Raw genomic sequence first — 27,929 nt, forward strand, 5'->3', positions numbered from 1 at the left:
CTTGAAACACAGCCATGGTGATATAACGGTCGTCTTGCATTCACCACGATTCCAGTCACCAAGTTTGGCAGAGTAAAGATTTCAATTGTCGTTGTTTGTAAATTATTTGATCCTTTAGGTGCCGCTGAATAAAGAACAATCTTCAAAACGCTTAACCCATGCGTACATCTGGAGAGCCAAACCATCGCTTCCTAATCTGACCATGATCTGACAGCACTTCAACAACAAGAGAAAACTTTACTCTGTCAATCTCGGCAACCAGTCCAGCGCCAAAAGCCTCTACAAGTAGGCTACAAGTGAAAGAAAGAAAAAGAGAGAAACAAGTATGCAAAGCTTCCAGGAATAATCTATCAGAGGCTTTGTCAGTCCGTGGATCCAGATTAAAAAAACAATTAGTCAACCATTTGTGACAATTTGTCGAATAATGTTTTTTCTCAAATTTTTCCTTCCAAATTGATAGCTTCTTGTATGCAGGCTGCGCCACCATGTGTCGTTAAAGTGAAATGATTTTGCATCAGCTTCCTTAGATACCATACCACACAAAATAATATCCTATCTGCAATTGCAGCATGACTAGTTTTTGTAAAATAAGCTTTTATGCACTCATCAGTTCAGCATTGCCTTAAGAAAGCTTGTAGGCATTTCTCTCGAGAGCAGCATGCTGTTTATAATTATGAGAGAAATCAAGGGTTATATAGTATATACTAGTCGAAGGGGCACCACTTCGCAATCGTTGGTATGATTTTAGGTGTCTTGCCACAGACACAGAAACGTGTTTTTGAGCAGTGTTGAACCAGCATCCTATCGAACGTCAAACCAGTGCTCTCACCACTCCTCTATGCAGCCGGCTCTCATCACTGCTAGCCTATGTTAGACTTATCAAACACGATGAGTAAAAGTTACCGTACTACACAAATCTGTTACTGTTAGAGCTTTTGCAGTGTTGTCAGTTAAATATGATTCAACTTCAAACATTAAAAAACATCATGTTTGAAAAAAGACATAGCCTACTAGTATGCATTTTGGTTACTAACCTAGCCTGCACGTTTGACTGTAAATATAATATATGTACAATGTTTTTGAGTTTAAAGTTTGTAGATACTCTGTTTTAAAAGATACGGTATGCCCGCATTGGTGACCCTACACAGTTTGATCAAGGACAGAAGAGAGTACTTACTTAAGCAATACACGCTTCTCATCCACCATGGAGCCAACATCAGTGTTGTTAGGCTACTACTGTGCTAACTCTTTGTGCATTACGGTACAACAGCAGTTTTTTTTTTTCGAAAACAAAACAAAAAAACAGCAGTTAATAAAGTGTTGCACCATTTAAAAGTTATACGGTAGCTAGATACTGTAATAGTAGTTTTCATAAAATGTTCTTCCAATAAAAAGTGATGAGGGGGTTCTTTTGGAAAGAAATGTTTATTCTTTACAAAATCTTACAGAAAAAATTAATTGACTAAATAAAAATAAACATTTAAAATCAGTTGTTCGCAAAACTCTAGATTCATTCTTTACATCAGGTATTCTACAAATCTGTGTAGAACTGTACACTGTACAGTTGTGATAAAAAGTAGGCTCCCATTGCATTGATTTGAGATGGTAGATGGCTAAACCAAAGTTTAAGAACTTTATATATATAGTTGATTTTTAGCTCTAAGATCAGGCATCTATATTCTAGCTTTGCCCAGAACTTGCATTAAAAGTCAACTCGGCAGCATAAGATGTCATTAAGCTAGGTTTGAGCATGCCAGCATATTCAAGTTCACACTTTGGTATGATCATTGCCAAAATTGTCCAAATAGTTATAATTTTTTGTTGATTGTTTGCTGTAGTCCAAGGAAATGTAGAATATTAGTAATATTATAATAACTATTAAATATAATAAAATATATATATTATATATATTATTTATATCTTCATAAGTACTCAACATAGGTTTTCAAAAATTGGGTTTTGGGTATTTTCAGGGTCAAGGAATCCAAATCTGCTGTCGAAATGTCAAAAAAACAACCTTTTCATTGAGAAAAAGAAGGTTGAAATTTTTTTAACATTTTTTTAAAGTTCCGAACTTTGATCTCATTTTTTAAACTGTTGACGCAAAGTTACAAAGTTTTTTTTTTTTTTCTTTGTACCATTATACTTACCCTTTTTATTTATGTAGATTTGGTAATTATGTTTTGTAAGCTTCATGAAAAAATTGTGTGCAGAAAATGGACTTGTTTTTGACGTGTTTGTAATTTTGATCATGCCGCATAACTATGACTGGTGGTAGTTCAACAGCGATTATGAAATGTACTGCAAGAATGAGTTATTCAGCCACCTTTCTTGTTATTTTGAATCAGATTAATAGCAGGTTTTATCAGCCTTTGCATGAAACACATATAATTTCCGTAAGAGATTCAATGAACAATTAACATAATACTTTACACACAATCAAATGCAATACTTGTGTCGTAGACCTGTAAGTCAACGACAAACTGTCATTGTGGTTTGTGCACAGAACAATATTGCTGTAAAGATAAAATACATTTTACATTTCAACAACAAATATTCACCACACCGAAAATATTTAATGTTTTCCCACTATTGAAGAAATTTAATAATTGTATACAATGTGATCACACTATCATTCTAACATTTAAGTATTTGTTATTCACATTGTATCATATAGGATCCATTTCTGCAAAAAATGTTTCAGCCAGCAATTCAGTCTTTTTAATATCTCAATGTAAAAAAGACTGAATTGGTGGCTGCAACATTTTTCCAAAAATGGATCCTATATGAAGATATTACATGAATTGATGTAATATCTTCATTCATTGAATTAATGCTAGAAAGTACTGATTTGTTGGCCAGGTTAAATCTGTGCCATTGTTACCCGACAACATAACATAGCACAGAGCTGTGTTGCTGTAAGCAACAAAACATGCGGAATAAAAAAGATTTGGTCATTGGTGTCTGTTTGATGAAACATCAGAATAAATGCTTTTAAATTTTGATCACAATAGTTATCATTAATGGAGTAGTTTCAAGCAATGGTATTTAAAATAACTTTCATGTCATTCTTTTCAATTGTGTAATTTCTTCCACTGCTGATTGCTGGCCGTGGTGCCCCTATTATGCAGATAATTTGCTGTAATGTAACCCAACATGTGTCTTCTCTTGATGGCCACTGAAAGTATTTACTGGGACCGTGTGGGGACATAAATTTAACTTTAACTTCAGTCTGTGGTTCATTCACTTCCATGATACTGCCAATCCACCAAACTGAATCGTATTTGCATGCTATATAGTCATTGTTTTTCAGTTTCATTACTGGCTGGTGATTTGTAGGTTCTTTGAACGTATGCTCTCCAGAAAACTGAGGATCTTCACTTGTTCGTTTGAATTGTATGGTGTTTGAGGAAACTGGTTGAAAATGATGATAAGATCGAGTTCCTCGGAGTGTTGTTCCCAGTTTATATCTGGTTTGTAGAGCAAACCGTGCTTTCTGTGTTGCACTTTGGGATACAAAAAAGCATTTTATGTTTGGGATATCAGTTTGACAAAAATTAAAAAAACACTTTGGAGTTAAAATTTGGTTGTTTTGCAAACTTGATCTTGCTGCTAGGCGCTTTACAGTGCCACCGATGCCATCGCAGGGAGATTTCCCATGGCTTGTGGCAAAAAATGACCAGGATGCATCAAGGTTAAAATCAGATTGGTGGTGGCATAAGTTTAATAAATTTTTGAAGTTTTTATATTGACCTGCACAGCCGTCTGAAAAGTATTCGATTTTTTTCACATGTTTTAGATTTTCTTTTATGTAACTGCTGATCTGCTGCAAAAGCTCATAAACAAATGCGGTGTTGTGTTTCAGATCATCAGAAATGTAACAAAGAGAATCATGACATAAAATGTGTTCTTCATTTTTGTAGTAGAGGACTGCAGGATGAACTGTTGCTTGGCTCTGATTCCAGTGAAACCCCTGTGATGCATCTTGAACAATAAATTGATAATTTTCTGCAAAATCGAGAAGGACAATACAAGAAGTTTTATCAATATTACTTTTTCGGTTAGTTAAATACCTTGCCTGACATTTTGCAATGTAAGAATGGGCTGTAAGTTGATCAATTAATGTGGTCAGAATGTCAATGAATTTAGCCACAGTAACAATGTTAGTGATTAACATTGATCTATCAGTAGATTGCCATTGCTGGTATTCAACTGTTTCATTCAAACATACTGCTGGCACACATTCCAAAAGGTACTTGTGCAAGGCATCTTTTCCTGGGCAATGGATACAACGATGTACCATACATATTCTACTATTATAGTCACACACAACTTTTGCCATCAAGCTTTTGTATGATTCATTAATTTTAGCAGCATCGACAAGTAATTGTGCATTTTGATGATATGTACAAACACAGACTGAGTGGGTGCCACTTCCAGAAGCAGTGACACACCATTTTGGTCTCAGTTGACAGAACTTTGAGAAACTGATTTTCTCATCTGGGTGCTTTTCCCTAAATGCACTATGCAACTCTTTGAGGTTGCACAAAACCAAGCGTTTTTGTTCATGCACATTTCTGGCAACACTAACATAGTTCTTAGCTCCTGGCATCCATCTACCATATTCATCATCATGATAGAATGCATTTACTGCAGCTGTGGTGCTTGTTGGAAGAACCTTCGGTTCTGGAGTTTCTAATAATCCCTTCTCATGTTTGACCATAACAGATTTTCGAACTAAGTAGTCTGAAACTTCAAAAAATGTAGCTGTTTTGAACAAACTCCAAGATGGTGGCCTGAGGGTTAAGAGCTGCACTTTTTCTGAGAATGTATTTGCTGCTTTAATTTTGCATTTTAATTCTTCCATAAGTGTATCAAGGTCATCCGCTTTTTGCCTCAACTCGTTGATTTCAGCCACTGATGAAGTTGAAGGTTCTTGAAGTGCATCAGTATTGACACCAATAACAGAAGAAAATGACGCTTCCAAGTTTGTAACAACTTTGTGTAGCTTTTGCTTTGCTTTTATTGTGCGCTGACGTTTTGGCATGTGAGCTATGTTCAGTGGGGACAAAGCTAATGCAGAAAGACTGTCATCCAGCTTACGTTTATGTGTGGCTTTTTCCGTAACATCAAAGAAATCAGACTGAGAGGCCATGCTTGTATCAGACATGCTTTCAGCAGAATCACTAGTCTCATCCATTCTTGTAGCATTTTTTAAACAAGTTCCACAAAGTTTCCAACCAGGACAAACTGCCTTTAAACCAGTTTTTGTTAATTTTTGAGCCATTTCTAAAGTGATTTTTTGCCTGGCTTTCACACTCTTTTTGTGGATTCCAAAAACATTACAACATTTGGTAAACTTTTTTTCAAAGTTGTTTCCCAGAAAGCATTTTTCGTGGTGTAAACAAACTGTGTGGATAGGTGTTTCAGAATTCTGAAGATTACATCTCCATAGAAGTAGCTTTTGATCTTTTTCAGAAAACAAACTCAGTTCATTCAATGCAGTAGTTCGAGTATAGGAGTTTTTGTGGCACATGGAGTTGAGGGCAATGCCAATACTGCAAGGTTCCATTTCAGTCATGACTTAAATTTAGTATTACCAAGTAAAAGTTGCTGATATAGTTATCTAGAATATTCCTAAAACAATATATGCAAGGTTAATCTATTTTTAAAAAAAAATCTTACATGAAAAGTACCCAACCCATGGCTATTGTTGGTCTGCAAGGGCAGAGTTCCGAGTAAACATTTAAATGTAAATGAATATTTACACCGCCACCATACAATGCAAAACGTAAAACACACATTTTTGTACAAAAGAGTTTCCATTAAAACTATTTTTTATTGATGGCAGCAGCTAGGTCGCCAAAGAGTACACACAGTGTACGCGTTTTAGGTGAAAAAAAAACAAAGGCTCATGTCGATTTGCTATGAAAAATTTGTCATGAAGCTTACAAAACATAATTAACAAACCTGCAAAAAAAAAAAAAAACTTAGTTTGTAACTTTGCGTCAACAACTTAAAAAATGAGATCAAAGTTCGGAACTTAAAAAAAATGTTTAAAAAATTTCAACCTTCTTTTTCTCAATGAAAAGGTTGTTTTTTTGATATTTCGACAGCAGATTTGGATTCCTTGACCCTGAAAATACCCAAAACCCAATTTTTGAAAACCTATGTTGAGTACTTATGAAGATATAAGTGAATTTGCATCAGTTAATAAACAAAAAGTGAGTGCTCGCACAGCAAATCTCCACCTAGTGGCAAAAAATTTACCCGGTCATATCTCAAGAACCGTACAAGATATCAAAATAATTTTTTTTTCTTTGATCATTATTTGGCAAGGGCAATAACATATCTTAAAACAAAGAGAATCTGAAACATAGGGTTACACCTCCCATGTAAATTGACATGGAATCACCCATATATTAAATACTATTAAATATGTGTGAATTCTTAGGAAAACGTGGTACTGTTTGGAGTGTTACATTACAGTAGCTATACTGGTTCAGTACTTGATATCAGCCTCAACAATTTGGATTTTGTTCATTCTTAATTGTTTTTTTATGTTTACTTAGATATTGCTACATTATCTCACATAAATGCACTTGTAACCAAAATAGCCAGTTCATACGTGTAAGAATATTTTTATTGTGCTTTGACAAGTCGTGGGGTAGATGTTAATATAATGAAACATGGAATCATTGTTGATCAGTTTGTAATCACCTTATTCCATGACAAATTGAACAGTAAGAGATCGAAGGATCATGTCAAGGGTCACATCATGATTTGATGTAGGCTATGTTTATTGAATGAAGGTTTACTAACCTGTGTTAAAACTACTTTATTAACTGATGTACTGACAAGTTTGCTAAAAATATTTAAAATTTATTTATGCCTGTGAAAGTATAAGAGTAAAACTGGTGCCTTCTTCAAAATCTGATTAGTTTTGACAATTCTCGGACGGGATACTCGAGTGATTGAGAATTTGAGATCCCTGTGGTTACAGCCATGTCATTGGAAATGAACTATCAGTCGCTTAAGACTGCAAACAGTGTCCGAGAATCGGTATGTGTTTCTATTTATTTCTTGCGGTCTAACTACATGATTTACTTATATACACAATGTTGGTTATTTATATTTGAAAACTCAACACCAGCTTGTTGGATTTAAAGCCTAGTTCATTATCATTGCTTCTTCTTCTTGCGTTTGAGGCCGCCACAGATCACGTTGTTACATCCAGGCGCAGCAGCCAATGGATTGTGTATTCATCGAGCGTTGTTAGGTCCACATGTCTATCTTGTGGTCGGTATACAGGACATTGATAGACAATGTGGTGTGCAGTTTGAAAATCTGAGCCACACGCACAAGATGGTGAATCGGCGAGGCCCCACTGGAACATGTTGCTGTTAAAACGGCCCACTCCAGTCCGCAGGCGATTGAGCTTCACCCATTCCTTCCGGGGTAGTTCTGCTCCAGGTGGGGTGTTGGTATTGGGAAGGACCGTGAATTGGGTTGGTCTCGCAACTTCTCTCCATTCACGGTTCCAAACTTCGGAAATGTGGAAGTTCGATTTGCAGATAGCTGCAGCATGTCGGGAGAACGGGCGTCGAGATTTCAAGCGCTGGGGCTTTTGGGAGTGCGAGGTTAGAACAATCTGGTTGAGGAGGTGGTCATCCCTTGACATAGCTTGTAGGACCAGACTACGTACGTGGTTTTCCCTGCGAAGTCTACCTGGGGCGATGCCTGATAGTACCGGCAGAAGGTCAGTGGGAGTTGGAAGCAGGCATCCGGTGATTATTCTCATGGTGGTGTTGAGGGCAGTGTCAATTTTGGAAGTGTGTACGCTGCGGCACCAAGTGGGGGAAGCATATTCGGAGGTGCTGTAAACAAGTGCAAGAGCACTTGTACGGAGTGTGGATGTACTAGCACCCCAGGAAGTTTCAGCTAGGCATCTCAGCAGGTTGTTGCGTGCTGATAGCTTAGCATGGAGGGCTTCAGCATGGTGTTTGTAGGTTAATTGTCGGTCGAGCTTCACTCCTAGGTAGGTGGGACACGGATTGTGTGGGAGTGGGTTTCCGTTGAGGGAGACTGACAATTGCCGCGTAGATTCCTTGTTGCAAAGGTGAAAAGGTGTGACCGTGGTCTTTGCCAGGCTCAGTTTCAGCATCCACAGCTTCAGGTAGTCTGCGATTTGGGCCATGTCATCTGTAAGTGCTTCCTCTACCACATGCCAGGACTTGTCAGAATTGAGTAGTGCCAGATCATCAGCATAGCCGTACTGGCGTGACGTAGTCTCTGGCATGTCACTAATGTAGATGTTAAATAGTAGGGGTGATAAGCATGATCCTTGCGGAACACCGTTTTTTAAGCGGCGGGGCCGGCTGCACTGCCCGTCACTCGTCTTAAGCAAAAAGGTCCGATTTGCAAGAATATTTGCGAGAAATCGCACTACCTTTTTGTCTGGGATCATGCGGAGGAGCTTTAGGGTTAGCCCTTGGTGCCACACAGTGTCATAGGCAGCAGTGAGGTCCACCAAGATTACTCCTGCTTTGTTGCCCTTCTCAAAACTTTCCTCTATATCCTCGGTCAGCTTGACTGTTTGATGAGTCGTACAGCGTCCGTGCCGAAATCCAGCTTGTTCTTTTGGTAGCTGGGGGTCAACAACTGGCTCGAGTCTAATTAGCAGGAGCCGTTCCAGGATCTTGTATGGGACGCAGAGTAGTGATATTGGACGATAGCTCTTGGGATCATCAGCTGACTTGTTTGGCTTAGGTACTGCCACTACAGTTGCTTTTCGCCAGATTTTAGGTATGGCCTGGAGGGCCAGGCAAGCAGAATAGAACCTTTTCAACCATGCCAGACATTTGGAGCCACAGTGCCTCAAGAATTCTGGAGGGATGTTATCGGGCCCTTGTGCTTTCCCGCTTTTAACTTGTTTGATGGCAGACGCAAGTTCTCTGGTGCTGAAGGGGGCTGACAGATGGCCATCTGCGCTTGGGGTCGTTCCAGAGCCTGCTGCATTCCTGCTTCACTGCAAGGGCGTGCTTCTTGTTTGCCACTTTACATTTGCCATTGGCTAGGAGCTGTTGTGCTATGGCGTTAGCGGTTACAGGGCATCGTTTAGAATTGGAGGTGCGGCCTGTAAGGCGATTGAAGGTTTTCCATGCAACTCTGCTTGAGTGGGTGAAGTCAATGCCTTGCACTGTATCTTCCCAACGCTGCTTACGTTTCACGTTGAGGTGTTCTAACAGATCAGTGGCAGTCATGGATGTCTCTTCACTGGTTTTTGAGGCCAGGAACGCATCATAGCGTTTGTTGCATTCTTCGTCCCATGCTGAATACTATCATTGCTGAATATTATCATTGCTGAATATTATCATTGCTGAATACTAGACTTCATGCCTGCCTTGTATGTATGTTGGGTGTTTATTGGTGGCTTGCTCATAGTCTAGCTACTCAAAAAGCAACACTCATAAAACAACAAAAATTAAACTTTAAATTAAAAAAATTCAAATATATGCTTTGCAGAAGTCAAAAGTCTAACTAAAAAAAGTCAAAAATCAAAATTATAGTTTGTATTGTATTTGAAGAAGATATGGCATTGATTGAGATATTAAAGCAACTGGATGTGTATATACAGCATTTCTTTCCGTAAAATAAACATACATGTTATTGCAGTGCTTAGAGCTCGACCGATATATCGGTCAGCCGATATATATCGGCCGATATCAGGTGTAGCCGGTATATTGTATCAACTATTTTTGGCCAACCATCGGCCAGCAAAAGCAAACTCAAAACCAGCCATACATGCCTTTAGATTAGAAGAAACACAAGCTGCTCAAACGTGCTTGCATAGCACGAACATTTGTTGCGAGAATATGATTTCCCGCCCATTCTAGTGCTCGCATCTAGAAAATGTTAATAAGTTACTGTATCCCTTACCTTCCATTTAAGCAGGAAAACTTTCGAGTTTTACTTTGCTTCAACGATTGATGACATTGAATCAGTGTAACAAAGGTGAATTTGTCGCTAAGAATCGATGGAAGTACCGATGTACTTCTACACCAACCACGCGCAACTTATTTCAAGTTTTACGTCATAATGTCTGGCTTTGATCTCCGAGTGATATTGATAAGGCAAGATTCGTTGCAAAATTAGATCATACGAGTAGGCTATCACAGCAAGATGCAGCAAAATTTGTCAAGTTTTGGTATTACAGTAAGAAAGAAAAAGCCCAGGGAAACTAACATTCGCTCACATGACATGCAAAAATAAACCCAAAGAAAAAAGCCTAGTGGAACTTCGCACAGAAGAAAATAGTAGCGTCATTGTAGAAATTTTCCGACCCGTGCCCAGAGCATTGTGACGCAAGAAGCCACACGACCTCGTTCGGTGGAAGTTAATCAGTTATGCGGCGTATTGCAGCTACATGGCGCTTTGACTCTCCAAGCGCACCTCGTTGGTCTGATGAAAGCCTTCGCTGAAATTTAAAAAAGCCTTCCAAACCGTAGCCATAGTTCTTAAATGGCGAAGAATTCAGACAGGACACGTTTGTCCGCCATCAGCAAAAACGAATTTCGAGGCCTGGGTTGTTTCTTTTTTGTGATTAGTGTTAAGAATGATTTTTTCATTACAGCAACTAATGTATAAACTTTCTTGGACTGGCTTGTTGCTTAATAACTTTGTAACTTTGTTGGTAACAAATTTTTCGTAGCTGATATAGGCTATATATCGGTATCGGCCTAAAAATTTCATAAATATCGGTATCGGTATCGGCCTGAAAAAGTGATATCGGTCGAGCTCTAGCAGTGCTTCCCAACCGGTGGGTCACGACCCATTGGTGGGTTGCAAAGCTATTTCAGATGGGTCGCGAAGCATTCTAAATGTTAAAATTTCTAAAAAATACCGACATTACAATGGATTTTACAAGCCCCAGTTTGGTGTTGAACAGTACTGCGCCTTCGCCATCGCTACTCTTATCTTCACTTCATTTGTTGACTTTCCATTTTCATGCATTGTGCACCCTGTTTTCTATTAGATCGGGAAATTATTGCATTGTCATTATGTAACAATTAGATTTGTTGTGTCGCATTAACTATTTCAGTACGTACAAGTATGCCAGTAGTAAAGAATACCATAATAAAGATGTCATATCTCATTGTGGGTCGCATAATAAAACTTGCGTTAAATGTGGGTCGTGAAATGAAATAAGTTGGGAAGCACTGTGTTATTGTATGTACCGGTACCCCATTGTTTATTAAATAACTGGTGACATTGGGAAAGCCAGGTTTCAGCAATAGATTTAAGGGTTAGAATTTGTTATGTGCCCTCAAAAACTAAGGAAATAACACAGTCTTCTGAAGCAAATACATTGCTCGCTGAACTAGTTAAAAATTAAATTGACGTATTTCAATGTTAATAGAGTTATAAAGAAAATATGGCTTGCATAGGGTGAGGTATAGTTGTGAATAAAAAAAAATGTTACTTTAATTTTAAACCAAAACTTATCACTCAAACTTCTAGCAAAATAGTTTTGTTTGATGAATTTAGTCAGATACAAGGTGTGTGTCTTAATAAAAACAATAGTTGACACTAAACATGGAAAAAAGTGACTTTAACAAGATTAAATTAGGCAAACAGTTATGGAGGCAAGCTCCCAACATCTACCGGTACTGCCAAACTTTTTTTAGGCCTCCACTTTTGCATTGTATATATTATGATATATATGTTATCTTACAAATTTATTTATTTTATTAATGCTAACTCCTCACATTTTTCTAAAATTTATATATCGTTTTTGTAGATCTGCTACTGCAGTGCATATGTATTGGTGACTCGATTCCATTTTTATGTTCTGTCATGCTTATTTTGTATCATTACCGGTATGGCATTAAATGAATTAACTTTGGTTGTACCGTATTATATCTGTAATGTTGCACAGACTTCGACAACTACAACATGACTCCGACATTAAGTCGATTGAACTTATATATAATTGTAATAACGTAATAAATGTAAGAATGTAAGAAACAAATGAAACAATGGTGCAACACTGTCAAGGAAGCCTATGTAAAGGTGACCAATTATGACGTCATGAAAAACGGGTAAAGCAAAATGCTAGACACTGGTAAGGGCAAATTCCCACCCAAAATTAAGAGGGCAACGATGTGGTTCCAATACCTTACAGTATCAACAGAAAATTTGTGATTGATTTGCATCTTTCTAAAAGCTTATATAAATCTTATTACATAAAGGAAGATCTTCGGCAAGAAACTAGAAGAAGAAATCTGTTAATTCTTATGCTTTCACATCTCACAGAGAATGGTTATCTTGAAACTGCAGCTTGTCTCGAAAAAGAAGGAAACGTTAGCTTAAGTAAATGGAGGGTAAGAAAAACATAAACTATGTACATGACGTCAGCTTAAAGTTTGTTACAATTTTTGTAAATATATACTTACAATCACACTTTGTGTATTCATACAGTTCTGGAACATCTTGATACTTTCTGAGCTGTTATATAAAACCATTTTCCCTTAGTACCTATTTGCGAACATTTTCTCCACAATATACATAGACACAACGTTCAAAAGAATTGAAAATTTGTAGCCTTGTCCTCATTTTATTATCAATATTAACATAAAAGTTGCATTACAAGAAGTTCCTTGAAACTGCCAATGTTCTATGAGTCCAAACAAACTTTCTCAAAAACTCAAGTGAACAGATCGAAAAGTGAAACATTTACAAAGCAGTGAAGTTGAATTATACTCTTTGTTGATAAATTTTTTTAATTTTTTCAAATTAATGTGTGTTTTTTCGCAGTACACGATGATTAGTGTATTGAGTATAGTCTGTTTTTGAGAATGCAAAGAATAACTCTTTTGATGAAAGAAATTTTTCTTTCTTGCAGGTTTGTGACAATATTGACCTTGACAATATCCTTCAAGAATACGAATCATATTATTATATAAAATTTCAAAAGCAGCCCAAAATTTCAAAAAAAGTTACTGCCAGCGCCGAATCAAATAAATCAAGACTCAACAGACATCGCAGGTTAGCTACTGTTTAACGATAGTGGAAATTTTTTATTATATATATATGTTTAATTAAATTATACATTAATTAAAGTACTAAAGTAGCATCGTTATTAGTGTATAAGCTTGACAAGTGTTGTCGTTCAACATTTTCATTCAGTTAAAAATCCATATTTTTAGATCCGTTCCCACAACTGGAAGCTCCACGACCGACACAACAACAGCCCTCCCCCGAATTTCCAATGGTAACCAGAGTGCGCCTGTGGGGAACAGGAGGAGACCTGGGTCTGGAGGAGACGTGAAGAAGAAAAACTCATCCAAAATGATCAGTAATGGTCAGTTTGATCATAAAGAGAAGACCTTTTTTCTGCTACTTTTGATTGGAAGCGCACAAGAGTAACTTGGTCTTTGACATGTGTCTGGTAGAAAAACAAGTAATCCTGAAAACAAACTGGTGCTTACTCCAACGCCATGTGTCACGTATGAAAATAGTGGTTAAAGGTTTCTTATAGTCCGCAAAATACTTGTGGCAAGTGCATTATCGGTTTATGCTTGATCAGTTCTTTGCAACAGCGCTTCCGCGGAATCCTGGGCTTCTGCAGAGCATGTAGCGGGGTGCCATGAGTTTTAAGGGTTCCTTGAAGGTTCGTAGGTTCTATGGGGAATTGATTTCTTGCTTCAGTATGAGTCATTCTAATTTTTTAGGTGGCCGTGCCGCATTCACCCTCCAAGTAGGCCAGGTAGTTAAACAAGAGAATGAGTGCAGTCAATAGCCGAAAGGGAAACATTGATAGTTGTTGCGTCACTGGTTAATTGTTATGCTAGCAACATAAACGTTATTGTTATAATCTAAATTTTTGTTAATGGAGTTAACGCGGCAGTAAATCAGGTATTTTAGCATGACTAGAAGATTGAATACCGCTGTGCTAGATTACTTGCATTTTTAAAGCATTTCCTTTTACTTTTCATGCCTTTTTTATTTGAAACTAAATTTAATTTCTCTCAAACCTTTTTCAACCTATGGCAACTACAATTATTGTGTAAATCGTTAGTTTTACATTTGTTGGGATTCCTGGCTTGCTGAGATTATTTAGAATGATACATATGTACTGTATTGTTTCTTCTTGGTGATATAACTGTGCGGTATCTGTTCCAGCTCTTTGATGAAGTCAGTTAAGTCCCAATCACGAAACGTCATGTTGTAACCCCATTTTTATTTGACAATCATTTGTTTGCAACTTCAGAAACTGGTCGCCAAAACAGCACAATCTCCGAGCACCCAAGCAATGAAGCCATCACTGTCAAAGCATCGGATTTAGGATTAACCGTGTCTTCAGTGGGGATCAGAGATGAAAAGAAAAACGACAAAAACAGAAAAGTGTGTTTAGAGTGTTTGTTAGATGGTGAAAACCTTCGTAGTTTATGAAACAATTCTAACTTATTTGATGCCTCAACATTGGATGTGAACACTGGGCAATAATAACTATCACTCTGAACCACCCGTGTTCATCTATTCTACAGTGTCTTTTGTAGCCAGTATTCCTTCTGTATGTTAATGTCGCTAATTGTTGATTCTTAAACTGCATTAGTATCTGCATTCTGCATACAATAAATTCAGAAATGTAGTGGCTGCATTCTAGTTTGTTGTATATGCTTTTATTTAACTTTTTCTTGCATTTAACTTGAAATGTAACTTAATTGACTGTCCTGTCACTCGGACTAATCGGTTTGCTCAGTTGAAATTAGGATTGTATAAGTGGTACCCGGACATTTTGCCGAAAGACATTTTGCCGAAAGAACTAAATGCCGGTAGGACAAATTGTCGAAATTATACAAATGTATTATAAAACAATGAATACTACAAAAAGTGTATTATCATAACCTAATAACACATAAATATCATTCACAAACAGATTTCACTCACAAATTATGTGCGACAGCGCGTAAGTATCCGACAGAAGTGTTATATGTAATCAAACTAATACTGATTTCCAACAACTGTGGAGACTGTATATAAAGTAATTTTAGGCAAACAACATTAGCAAAGTAATTAGTATTTCAAAGGCACTGCTTGCATAACAACGAGACTTTGTGTCACTTCAAAGTAATTTTTTTCCTAATTGGTTCGGCAATTTGTCCTTTCGGCAATTAGTTCTTTTGGCAATTTGTCCATTTGGCAAAATGTCCTTCGGCATAATGTCCTTTCGGCAAAATGGGTTTTGGCAAAATGTCCGCGCACGGTATAAGTAGGCTAGTGGAAATATATACATGACCGTTTTGAAAAATCCTTGAAAACGTTTGTTGACGGTTATGCTGTTAGGTGATGGCATCTCAACCGGTGAAAGTTTATTTTGGTTGATCTGAACGTCGCCCGACATTTAAACAATGTAAAAAAGCATCTTTTTTGCCAAAGTGGAAGTGTAGGCTTTTCAAAGCCTACAGAAGCGTTTGAACGGTCCAAGCTCATGGTTGAGCACATTCCTTGAAGAACAAGGTTTTATGAAAATCACTCAATTTTGAACTAAAGTTTCTGAAAGCCGATAACGTCAACCCGGTTGACCATTTTAGGAGATCATCGATGTCCGCTCGATGCTGTCCGATGCGATAAGAGGAGCATCCAGTGATATCATGACCAACTCCTCATCTGACAGGCTGGTCAAGCCTCTAGGTGGGCTGGTTTTGCATTTCCAGAGCCGTTTGAATATTATGGAGCGGTTTAGTGGTTTCTTGTGTGTTCACCTTATCAGTTTAAATCAGTTGTAACTTGGAATAAGTTTACAGAGAGATCTCTGATAAAGCAGCTGTTTTATTGTTTGATGTGCTCTATCTCATAGCTATTTCATGTGATTAATACATGTTGTTACCTTATCGTTTTTATCGTTCTCAATACTTTCAGTTCTTCTAACTTGTAACGCTACCGTACCATTGTCTGTAAACTTGTAACAGTAGATAGCCTATTTATTGAGATTTTGTGCATTTGCAGTTTGTGTATTATTTTGTTATTTTTTGATGTTATTTCGTTGTTGTTGTTCGTTATTTGTGCATTTGCAGTTTGTGTATTATTTTGTTGTTTTGTTTTGGATATGGACAGCTTTGTCTGATGCAAATAAATTATTATTATATAGAAAAAATAGTTATATATAGAAAATAGGTATTGTATAGAAAATGTTAAAAGCTTGCCTGCCCCAATTCCATTCATCCAAAGAATTTAATTTGCCGACTTGTCTACTTTCCAACTTCAAATGAACTTTCGTGTTCAAGTGTGGATTATACGACTGCTTTCAGCTCTAGATTCAATAACTTTGTTTAGTAGTGACGTAATTGAACGAGGAAGTGACGTAGCCAATCTATCCTCAGGCGGCTTTGTCGGGTTCAATCATGAGATGCGGGAGCTTGCTTCTGTCATAACGAGGGATATCTATTTGCAAAACCCCGATGTGAAGTGGACCGACATTGTTGGTCTGGAACACGCCAAAAGCCTTGTCAAGGAAGCTGTGGTGTATCCCATTAAGGTTAGTCTGAATTGAACGCTGTATGGCTTGATTGCTTGCATATTGGTGGTGGTATTCGTGTGTTGATCATCATCATCATTTAAATCCTGTGTTGATCATCATCATCATTCCAATCTGTTTCTGTCCCTACTAGTAGTGGTGGACGGTTCTTTGTTTCCAGCGATTTTCGTTTTCCTTTTTCCGTCTCATTTTGTTCAACGCATCTTCTTCCTCCAGTCCGACCTTGTCTGCTTCATTCGGCATCGCTACACTGTCTTGCTATCAACGTAAGGCCTTTATCTTGCTAAGACGTCACAAGAAAGGGCACAGAGTTGACACGGTCACTCAAGTACGCTGATGAACTTTTACAGCATAGACGACCAACCGACTTGATGCTAAATATGAAACCTCGTACATTTTTGGATTAATGTTAATATTCCTGCAAAAGGAATTTTTCCAATACGTCTTATCAAATAACTCTTTGTACAAACCCCCGTACAAACCTCCCCTTTTTTAATTCGTCTTATCAAAGACTGTCAATTTGGTAGCAGCTATCATTATCCCCTACTTTCACCTTGGAATTCTTTGTTCATGTACGTTGCGTTTTTTGCTGTGAACGCATCGGGTCACGTAATTGTGAAAGTCCGGCTCATGTTTATATTTCTTTGTATTGTTTGTGATTGAGATATTCTTGAGTTGTTGGCACAAAGCAGATTGAATAGGCCTGTTATGTGATGGCATTCCCTATCAAACCATTACAGGATAATGTGACCGCTCGCTTTCTATAACAAGAGTTGTTGAGCCTGCTATGATAACCCATTGTTGCGGTGTTGCTGATTTCCAACCACCGACACTGTTATATTTTCGTCGGAAGACGTTGAAACGATGTAGCAAACCGTGCTTTCTTTCCTGCCTGCTCACTTGATTTACTTTAGGTTTTTGAGATTCTTTTAATTTAGCGATTCAAGAATGAAAGGTTTGTTCATCACACGTTTGATGTCTGTAGAAAATATTATTTTAATTCCATCTCAGTCTATATGGCGTTTGAGAGGCTTTAATCCTTTTGTTCATAATTGACTTTGAAATACGGTATATATATACCTATTTTTATGTTGGTTGTAGAGTTTTCTGCTCTCGGTTTGTAAACTAGCGGTATTTTTGAGCTTCTGAAAAAAGGTGGTTGCACTTTTTGTGGCATTTTCATAAAAATCTGATTTTCATCTGCCGCTGCTTTTCACAACCGAATCAAGGACTTTCCCTTTTTACAACCTCATAGAAATGGCTGTGTAGGTGGAGAGTGGTTTAATGTGCTGGTTTAAGTGAAGTGTGTCACGAATGGATGTCGAATGTTGGTGCGGTTTCTTAGGTGCTGCTTTATCGGTTAGCCTATTTTACAATGAGCCTGTAACTTTATCTTTTACTTTGCATTTGCTTTTCTTGGATCTTGTTGATGACTTTTTATCATCATATATTGTCGACTGTCCGAAAAAGGAGGCCGAGATGGAGGCATATTCACGAGGATGAGAGCCTCTATCGTCAGCGTGCGACTATGCCTTTGGCTAGACAGTTATTGGCATGCTGAATGTGGGCGTGAAGGTTGTATTCCCGCCTACCAATCGCCACCCAGCTGGCATTGCATTAGGCTGGAAACAACATTCTACTAAACTTTCATCAGGTTTGTGTTGATTTAAACTTATTTGTTTTACTATTTTGTAGTACCCTCAACTTTTTACCGGTATTCTGACCCCCTGGAAAGGTATACTGCTGTATGGTCCCCCTGGGACGGGGAAGACAATGCTAGCGAAGGCGGTCGCTACGGAATGCAACACCACCTTTTTCAACATCTCAGCTTCCACCATCGTGAGCAAGTGGAGAGGCGACTCAGAGAAACTGGTTGGTAGTTGCTTGCAATAAAAGCTTTCTAAGTTTGTACGATGACAGTGCATTGTTATGTGTTTTTGTTTTCAACGTCCGACAATACTTGCATTTGATTTAACTGAAAGTTCTCAAGCTTGTTTTGAGATTGTTTATTATAGTGCAGCATTTGTTGCTTGCTTCATATAGTTTATTTTTGTATAAAGTTGACTCAGTTTTTCCTCAGCTCATATACCAGATTTTTCATGTTTTGTATCTTAATCTAAGAATTTGTTAACTTTCCCGAAAAGTTACTGATGATAACAGACTATTGTTGCAATGATCGATAATTAATAATCTATGCTTAGTAACCTAGGAAACCTAAGCTTTTAAATTTGGTTTTTAATCTGAAAAGTGCGAACATAATGTTTGAACAAATTCTACCTAGTTAGAAAAAGGACGACATCTTAGTATTTTTAAAATTGGTTTGTTTGTTGGGTTTTCATCTTCAAAGTACTCACATCATTTTTGCTCTGGTTGATTTGTCAAAGTTTTGTGAAGAAGCAACTTGATTCATGGTCTTGCTATGTTATACTCTTTGCAAACTACTTTGTGAAGCGTCACACATGAATGATTTTCTGACATCACAGTCATTTGGCGAGCTAATCAAAGAACTTAATCGATGTGAAAACAAATTCCGACAGTTTTTGTTTTGGTCACTTTTTGTTTTTCTATGGCTTTGTCGAGCTAGCTAACATTAGTACATGCACAAATTAGCATTCCGCAGTAAATGTCAATAGAACATCTTGAACAGTGCAATGTTTTTGACAAACTCAATTTGATGTACACAAAGAAACAAATTAATGACATCGAAATATTTAAAGATTTTGCATATTTGATACCACCTGGCAACCCTGGGTGGCCAATGTTGCTTACAGCGTTCTTTTCCGATTTGCAACAGTTGAAGTAAGCTGAGCGTGCAATAGTGCTGCTATGATCAAAGACCTGACTTGCACTTATACAGGTTCGAGTGCTCTTTGAACTGGCCAGATTCCACGCACCTTCCACGATATTCCTTGATGAGCTTGAGTCAGTCATGAGTCAGCGAGGCACCGGCCCTGGGTGAGAGCACTGTCTTTTTACATTGATGCTACTTTATAAGATGTTAACAGAACGCTAAATTTAACGATTTTAAAACCCTTCATCTCCAATTCGTTTGAAAACACGTATCAGTAAAAACTGAACAATCTCTGGAATGAAATCTCATTTCCACTTGTCCAATTTTACCTGCTCAAACTAATTTTCTTATTTGTTCAATTTGCCGCACATAAACCAACGTTAGAAAACGTTGTTTGAATGTTCCTTGCAGCGGAGAGCACGAGGGAAGCCGACGAATGAAGACGGAGCTGTTGGTCCAGATGGACGGACTCGCCAAGTCAGATGATCTTGTTTTTGTCTTGGCAGCTTCCAACCTACCCTGGTGATTGTTTACTTTGTTTTATGTTGTATACACTAGTTCCCTAGCCTGGATCACTTATTATGCGATTAACCGGATAGACCCCATGTATACATGAACCCTAACCAGATAGACACCGGTGTCATGAAATCGAATTCAGGGATGCTGTGAAGAGCTAACTATTGCAATACATTTAAATGTCCACTATGCATAAACTTTATTAAAACAACATACACTGTAGTGGTGAGATGTTAACGGTGGTTAGTGGTTCCAGCTAGGTTGCGACGATGTGAGTTTGTCCAGTTGTACAAGAGCTGCTTGAGACAGAAAGGTTAAGAAACATTGACTTGTACATTTTTTTTCATTCTCTTCAACAAGGTTTTGAAGACAGCGAAATATTGCTTTGTCAGTTCTGGTTATCGCTATATGAATCTCGTGCCAGTGTCCAATACTGTTGCAAGAAAATGATTGCAACGTCTCTGTAGCGGCATCTAGAGGTTTTGTTTGTTTAATTTTCTGCACCACATGGTGGGTTCCTGCTGCAAAATGCTTGCAAATCATTGTTGAGCTATTTTGTTTTGTATTCGAGAGCTTTTCATGAATGGCGTGCTCTGTTTCCACGCTTTCCTAATGAATATGCAACATATTCACTTTACGTGTCAACTTCATGTTCTTATCTAAGTCATTGTGCCGAAACAGATCAGGAATTTTTCAATGTCATTGTGTTTTCGTAAAGCAGTGCTTCTCAACCTTTATTTGTGGCGACCCAAATATTAAGGTTAAATTAATGGCGAAGATTTGGCGACCCTATTTCCAAAACTACATTTAGCACAACGCTTTGTAAGCATGAAAAAATGAGCCACACCCACATATAACACGATTAAACACATTGGCTACCTAAAGATACGGCCTGATTTGTTACATTTTGCAGAAATTTTCAGATTTTGCTAACTTTGGGCGAATGTTTAAATAAATTTTTCTAAAAATTATTGTTTCACGCTTTCTTTACTGTTTTCCCCAGATGACACAATAGGTTTTAACATCCTGACATGTTGAAAAACCAAAAAAAATTAATTTCGAAGATTTTAGTCAGACTGTCAATTTTTCAATAACAGTCTGATTCAGCGTTTTTCAACTTATTTTTTCTCATTTGCTATTTCTTCCCCAAGGCAACAAAAAGCTTTTATATCATTAGGAGACAACAAAAAGTAAAAAAAATCTCAGAAAATATCTGGCAAACACTAGCAGTAGCTGCAATCAAAATCTGCAAAATGTGACAAATCAGGTCACATCTCCAGGTGGCCATGTTAAACATAACAACAAAATGTCGAATTTAATTAATAGGAGCCTTGACTTTGTATTGTTTCAACAAGTTTGTCAAAATTTGGAGCTATCTTGCTCAGTGCCAATTTCATGTCATCTTCAGGCTGAAGAAAATTTCTCTCCGTTGTTTTGGTGTGAGTAAGCACAGAAAACCCGCCCACAGTAACAAATAGCAGGAGAGCTTTTACTGCGTGCGTGCCAACAACAGTCTTTTCATTTTTGACTTTTGTCCAAAATTGATTGAGGGTTTCTTTCTTAAAACAGTTCATAAATACCCTGTCGCACTGAATGTCAATAAATTCTTCTTAAAACCCAAAAATGCTTTGGTAGTTTTCCAGCAGGGTATCAACATCAATAACAAATGGATTGCGCACCCATTCCAAATCCTTTGCATTTGTGGGGATAATCAAATTAAATTCTCGTATCAATGAACCCAAATACCAACAGGCTGGACATCGTTAAAGCCTAACTCCGTATCTTCCACTAACTTCAAAACAGTAAATGATGCTGTTTCTGGGACGCGATCTTCCTCTTCCACAACTTCAGCTTTTCCGTAAAAGCAATCAGTATTTCAGATACATTGACCAACATTACAGTATGTTTGGTCCTTGCAAAATTTATTCAAGATGTTCAGTTGCAAAAATATATCAGAAAGATACGCCACAAACAAAAGCCACTTTTGATCAGCAAACTTTTCTGCCAAGCTATGCTGTTTGTTTATCAAAAAACTCCTTCACCTCCTTGCGCAGAGTTACAAATCTCTCCAGTACTTAGCCACGAGATAACCATCTCACATTAGAAAAGTACAACAGATGTCTGTATTCTGCATTAAAATCTTCGCACATTTTTTGCGAAGATTTTATTATCTTCTTTTGCGAAGATCAAGCTTTGATGTGGTTTTTGAAGCAATTAATTGTTACAATTCTCTAGTCTAGTGTGTACTAGTGTGTACACTTCACCGCAAAATGCGTGTGGTAAAATCGTCGGGTTAACTTTCGACGTAGTTTGAATAGTGGAAATTACGAAAACTAAAGGAGTGGTATAGGCAGTTTAAACTTTGCTCAAGGGCCATTATCTTTTATCACCACATCTTACCGCGACCCAGCCAAATGAAATGGCGACCCAGTTTTGGGTCGCGACCGTAAAGGGTCCACCAAAAACATAAATATTGCCATGTTTGTTTACACTTGATCACGTCACTGGTCAGTGATGTCAGACGACAAGTTCATCTTGGCAGACCACCACACCTAAGTTCATCATACCAACGTGTTTATAACATCATCTTGTGTTGTTCTGATGCAACAGGGAGTTGGATCACGCCATGCTCCGGCGCCTGGAGAAGCGGATCATAGTGGACCTGCCCACCGTGGATGCCAGGAGGTGCATGTTCCAAAGGTGAATATGTCAATTTAAGTGTGATGTAAAAGTAGTAGATGAGGACGTGAAATACAGATCGAACACAATGGATAGATGGAGATACGTAAGGTAAAGGTGGTCCCATACTCGATCTGTTACTGAGTTTTGAGGTTCTCATCACACTAAGCCATCAACAGTAACAAAAGTAAGGTTGCCAGTCCCTTTCTCTCGGCCGCCTTCCCTTCAGCAATTATGCCAACCCAATTTATTACACCCTGGGTAGAGGTAAGCGTTGTTTATCAACAACCGACTTAAGCCGGGTGTCGATCCAGGTTTGCATTATTGGAAAGCCAACGCCTTATCCACTGCGCCATCCTCACCCAGTAATAATGATAACTATGTTTACTTTGCGCCTATTGCGGCAACAAGTAGTACACTATGATCACTGATACAGCACAACAGACAACATGAAACAGCGAAGGGACATACAGTAATCATCAAGCCAGCTACTCCCTTATTTTAGCATGCGATTAAGTGTCTTACCGAGGTAAACCCGACTGTTTTGGAGCGGTGTCGAACCGACGCCCCTTTTGAACGACTCGTAGACCTTCCTGAGAATTTTTAGTGTTATTTCTGTTTAATTTGATTAATTAACCGGAAGAAAAATAATTTTGGCTGGTTGTGAAGGCATCAAGAGCAATCTGCAACGTGGGCTGATGAAGTTTTTTTTTGATAATTAATTGAACTTTAGAAGACGTTGTTTTAACGTTTTCCGTTGCAGATTTCTCCCCCCATGCAACAAGGAAGGTGGCCTGGTCATAAACACGAAATTGGACTATGACAAACTTGCCGAGGTAACGACGCTACAAAGTTTTTCTGCCAATTAAACGTACGGCGATGTTTGTTTAATATGAAAACAAAGATGTGTTGTATCGCCAAATTTATGGTACGCCGATGGGCTCCTGCATCTCTCCAGTTGTTGCTAACATCTTCATGGAATTCGTTGAACGCAAAGCCATCAGCACTTTTCACACTCCTCCACAATTATGGGTTAGATATGTTGACGACACGTTTTGCATCATCAAAAAAACTGCAGTTAATGATTTTCACAAGCACCTTAACAGCATTTCATCATCCATTCAATTTACCATAGAACATGAAGTCACTGGCACAATTTCATTTTTGGATGTTAAAGTGGTTCGCCATAGCAACAACAAGAAACTAACCACTACCATACACAAAAAACCAACACATACAGACAGATACCTGCAGTTCAACTCACATCACCCCAAGCATCAAAAACTCACAGTGGCCAAAACATTGTACAACAGACTGGACACACACATAACGGATGATTCTGAACGTTCACACCACAAGAAAAACATTCACAACACTTTAATGCTCAACGGATTTCCACGAAAACTTGCTTGCATACAGCGACCCAAACCGAAACCTTCGCTTCCTCCTTATAAATCTTTTACTTGTCTTCCTTACATAAGGGGGGTAACCGACAAAATTCAGCGTATCCTCTATGGCATAGGAATCAAGGTTGCGATGAAACCCTATCTGACAATAGGTAAATACCTTCCCTCGGCTAAAGACCCCATGAAAGAAGGTGAAGTTTCTGGATTGATCTACCAAGTTCCGTGTCATGACTGTGATTTAATCTACATTGGACAGACAAAACGTGATCTTAAATCTAGAATCAACGAGCACCAAAGAGCTATTAAATTTCAACGTCCAGAGCATTCCGCTCTTTGCAAACACTCTATAAATTCAGACCATAAAATTACTTGGACCAACGCCACCATTCTTAAAACTGAAAAGGATTATACAAAAAGATTGTTCACAGAAAAATGGTACATAAACCAGAAGGCACAACATGCTCTTAACCAAAAAGATGGTCAGAATTTCCCCTCTGTGTACAACAAATTACTTTAACTTTAGCTTCACCTTTTCCATTCTCAGTGCGTCTTCTCTACCATTGTTATTGCTAATCCCATTGCTTTCTGTCTTGTCTGATGTCTTTTCAACGTTTCTTGACAGTGGCCCAATAGATAGATAAATTTACGCTGCGGGAAGTAGCCTACTGGTTTTAGGCATTCACTGCATTTAGTTTAACCTCTAGGTATCTTGTTGCGTGTTTTAATTCTGATTCTTGCTGCTTTACTTTACTCATTTTATCAGTATGTTTTTGTGTTGTGCCATCGTTGCTGAACAGGTTGTATTAACCTGTTTTAGCCACCTTGATAAAGTCAGTCGTGCTGACTGACGAAACGTCGGAAATACAAAAGCTAGTTATCATCTTTAACATCACGAGGTAACCTAGTATATAGTCACCAGAAGAACGCAAATTAATTTTATTAATATGAAAAAGTTGAATTTGTTGGCTTTAAAATGGGCGACTGATCGCAAATTTCCATACGTAGCCTACGTAGTGGATTCTACTACTACAAAAAATCCATTCCAATGTATTTTACAGAACACTTCAAATTACTCTGGGTCGGACTTGAGGCTGGTGTGCAAAGAAGCCGCCATGCGGGTGGTCAGGAAGATCTTCCACACGCTCGAGCATCACCAAGAGGACCAGGTGTGTTAGAGCGCTTTGATTTTTTGTGCATCAGTTTTAGTTGATTGTTGATGATGACATGTTTAACCTCAGTTGATGAAGTTCGATCAGTTTGTATGTACATGTGACACCATCACCTATTTGGCCTCGGTTCAGGCACCTGGGCCAGGATAGTCTCATCTCCAGGTATTTGGCCGAGGTTGCTCCATGTTTTGTCGATGAATTTTCCTTTGCTTAGGTAGTTGGCTTACGCGTGAGTGGATATGACTCCATTCTTGTTAAAGTTACCGAACGTGCCATTTAGTGATCCTGGAAGAACACGAATTACCGTTTGTGACTATTAACTGCCAGACTTGATTCTTAGCATCGGCTGCCTCTAGTTTGAAAAGTTGCTTAGTTTCTCGATCTCTTGCCATTTGTATGAGATTCGTAGAACTAATGTTGTTGGTTTGTTATTTTAATTATTTCAAAGTTAATCTGTTCAGTGTTTACCCTTACATCTATGTTTTTGTTGTTTTCTAAAAGAAGCTGTTTTAAAAACAGAGAGAGACTGTTCACCAGGCATTTGATAATTAAAGTAACTTGCGTTCTTCTGGTGACTATTTACTAGGTTTCCTCCTGATGTTAAAATAATAACTAGTTAATGAATAGTTGATGATATTGATTGATTGATTGATTTTATTTCGTTGTAGGTAGATATAATACAATAAATACAACAATAAAAAAGGAATTTCCAGCAACGGGAATCTGCGAAGAGACCATGGGTCTTCGAGTCAAGCAGATACCCCAGATTCTAATAGAAGTTCAAAAATTGCGATAAGAATAATTCAATAACGAAAATTGAGACAAGGTGTTAGAAGATGGTCACAGAGAAATATATTTAGTAGTCTATCGGTAGCATAAAGGTAATACAAGATTAATCGTGCTAATATTTGGCGATGAGTGAATATTTGTGTTGTTTTTTAAAAGAATAAAATGACAATTTACGCAAGCTCGTTGGTAAGGAGTTCCAGACTTTAACTCCGGCATATTTAATGCTACGCTGGAGTCGGGATGAGGCGTAACGTGGGACAAAATAACAATCATTGGAAGAGTGTCTAGTAAGACGTGCATTATACATGAGTTTGGTTTTTTCAAAGTAGTGTGCGAAAGGCAGGGGCAATACATCCGTATCAAATTTAAAGTTAATCTGCGGGTGATACACTAGTTTAGCTAGTTATCATCTTTAACATCAGGAGGTAACCTAGTAAATAGTCACCAGAAGAACGCAGGTTACTTTTAGAAGCTGTTTTGTTATTAAAATTTTCTTTTCTGACAGCAATTACCGGATTTTTCGCTTGAAACCATTTCAACGGACCATGTCTTGGACGTACTTAAAAACACCAAGCCTGCTTCGGGGAAATTGAGCCATAAATACGCCGAGTGGAAGTCGAACTATGAATCCGTGTGAGCGGAACCTCGCCCCAAATCAACTGATGACGTTAAAGCGATGTTCAAACAACGGCATCCTTGCTGAAACCCGTCGATTAGAATATCTTCAGCCAACAAATCAGCTCTTTTAACATTGATTCAACGTCTGCATACGTTGAATCATTGTTAAAAATGACTGATATGTTGTCTGGATTCATTGTAACTAGGCTATTAATGAAGGGGCTGCATGTTTCATTTCCTTTCGTTAAACAAGTGGAATCGGTTAAGAACTACTTCAAGTTGTTCAGTTACAGCGTCGAGGTATGCAAACCAAACTGGGCTTGAAGTTTTGAGCTGTGAAAAGAGTTATATCAATACGTTTTTGGGAATCATCTCAACTGACCTTGTGCAGCTGAGTTTTGATTCTCAGCGTCAGTGCTTAGGCAACACCGCACCTGTTGAAGTTTATTAAAGTTTTCTGTAGTTGCTTTTCCACAGGGATACAGCAAGACGCCGCACACAGTGCCTTCTCTGCTTAGCCCCGTTTCAAGGTCATTGGCTTTTTGCGTCGTTTGCCATCCACTGAAGCATTAATGATTTTGCAAATTGACTTTTTCTAATTTTAAGATATATTTTTCATGTTGTGTTATTTTTTGATCTTTGTGTAAATTACCCCGCTTTGTTTGTTAACACTGGAACATACGTCATTACTACTGGTGCGTTATTTTTATATCGATTCATGTTTTATTGTCACTTCAAATAGGTTCTTGTTGTCAACCTTGCAAACTGTGTACGTCCTTGTTTTTTTCTAAAAAAAAATGCTTTGACTAATTTTTCTTTTCTTTATTATTGTTTCTCGTGCTCCAGAAGCGAAACGTATTCAATGCTCCCGATGCTTTCTAGCTTTGAACATAAAATAAAAATCATTTGTACTAGTTTGACATCAAATCACGTTGAATTGATGTCAATGAAGTAATGAAGTTACAGTGAATAGCAATAACTTTACTGTCATCAAATCAATATGAAAGTTATTTTTCCGCACACGTTTCAGTAGCCATGTTTACAAGCTTCCTCTGAGTTTACTTTTAATGAGTCACTTGGTTTCTGTGACCATGTCTTGTCACGTCATAATAACATGTCCAACTTTGCGAATTACACACGACCTTCAACGAGTGCTTGTAGTTTGTACCATTAGATATACGTCTATAGCAGAAAACAAATAAGCAAACTGCTGCCTGTATCACCGACTGGCAACCAGTGGCTCCGAGAGAGAGGGGGAGTCGGGCAACTTTTTCCCCTAGCATAAGGTTGGTCCTGTTAAAAAGCTGAATGATGAAGTTGAATCAGTGAAGGTCTTTTGCTATCCAGGAGATAGATTGAATGTAAGTGGTGGTTGTGTAGGGGCGGTGACTGCAAGAGTAAAGTTTGGTTGGGTGAAATTC

The 27,929-nt window shown here is 38.0% G+C and overlaps 1 protein-coding gene across 1 annotated transcript; it reads left to right on the top strand.

Moving 5' to 3' along the window:
* Positions 1–6,916: 6,916 nt before the first annotated feature.
* Positions 6,917–27,653, top strand: LOC145775192 (katanin p60 ATPase-containing subunit A-like 2). The gene is made up of 14 exons (XM_082586428.1): positions 6,917–7,062; positions 12,252–12,383; positions 12,905–13,047; positions 13,209–13,363; positions 14,273–14,406; positions 15,597–15,696; positions 16,386–16,540; positions 18,236–18,412; positions 19,398–19,495; positions 19,743–19,853; positions 22,458–22,547; positions 23,290–23,362; positions 24,991–25,098; positions 26,396–27,653. Exons 1-14 carry the CDS (start codon positions 7,006–7,008, stop codon positions 26,525–26,527), a joined length of 1,665 nt encoding a protein of 554 aa, XP_082442554.1. The 5' UTR covers positions 6,917–7,005; the 3' UTR covers positions 26,528–27,653.
* Positions 27,654–27,929: the final 276 nt, after the last annotated feature.

The sequence above is a fragment of the Aplidium turbinatum genome, chromosome 8 (assembly GCF_918807975.1).
Source record: "Aplidium turbinatum chromosome 8, kaAplTurb1.1, whole genome shotgun sequence".
In the NCBI taxonomy this organism is placed as follows: domain Eukaryota; kingdom Metazoa; phylum Chordata; class Ascidiacea; order Aplousobranchia; family Polyclinidae; genus Aplidium; species Aplidium turbinatum.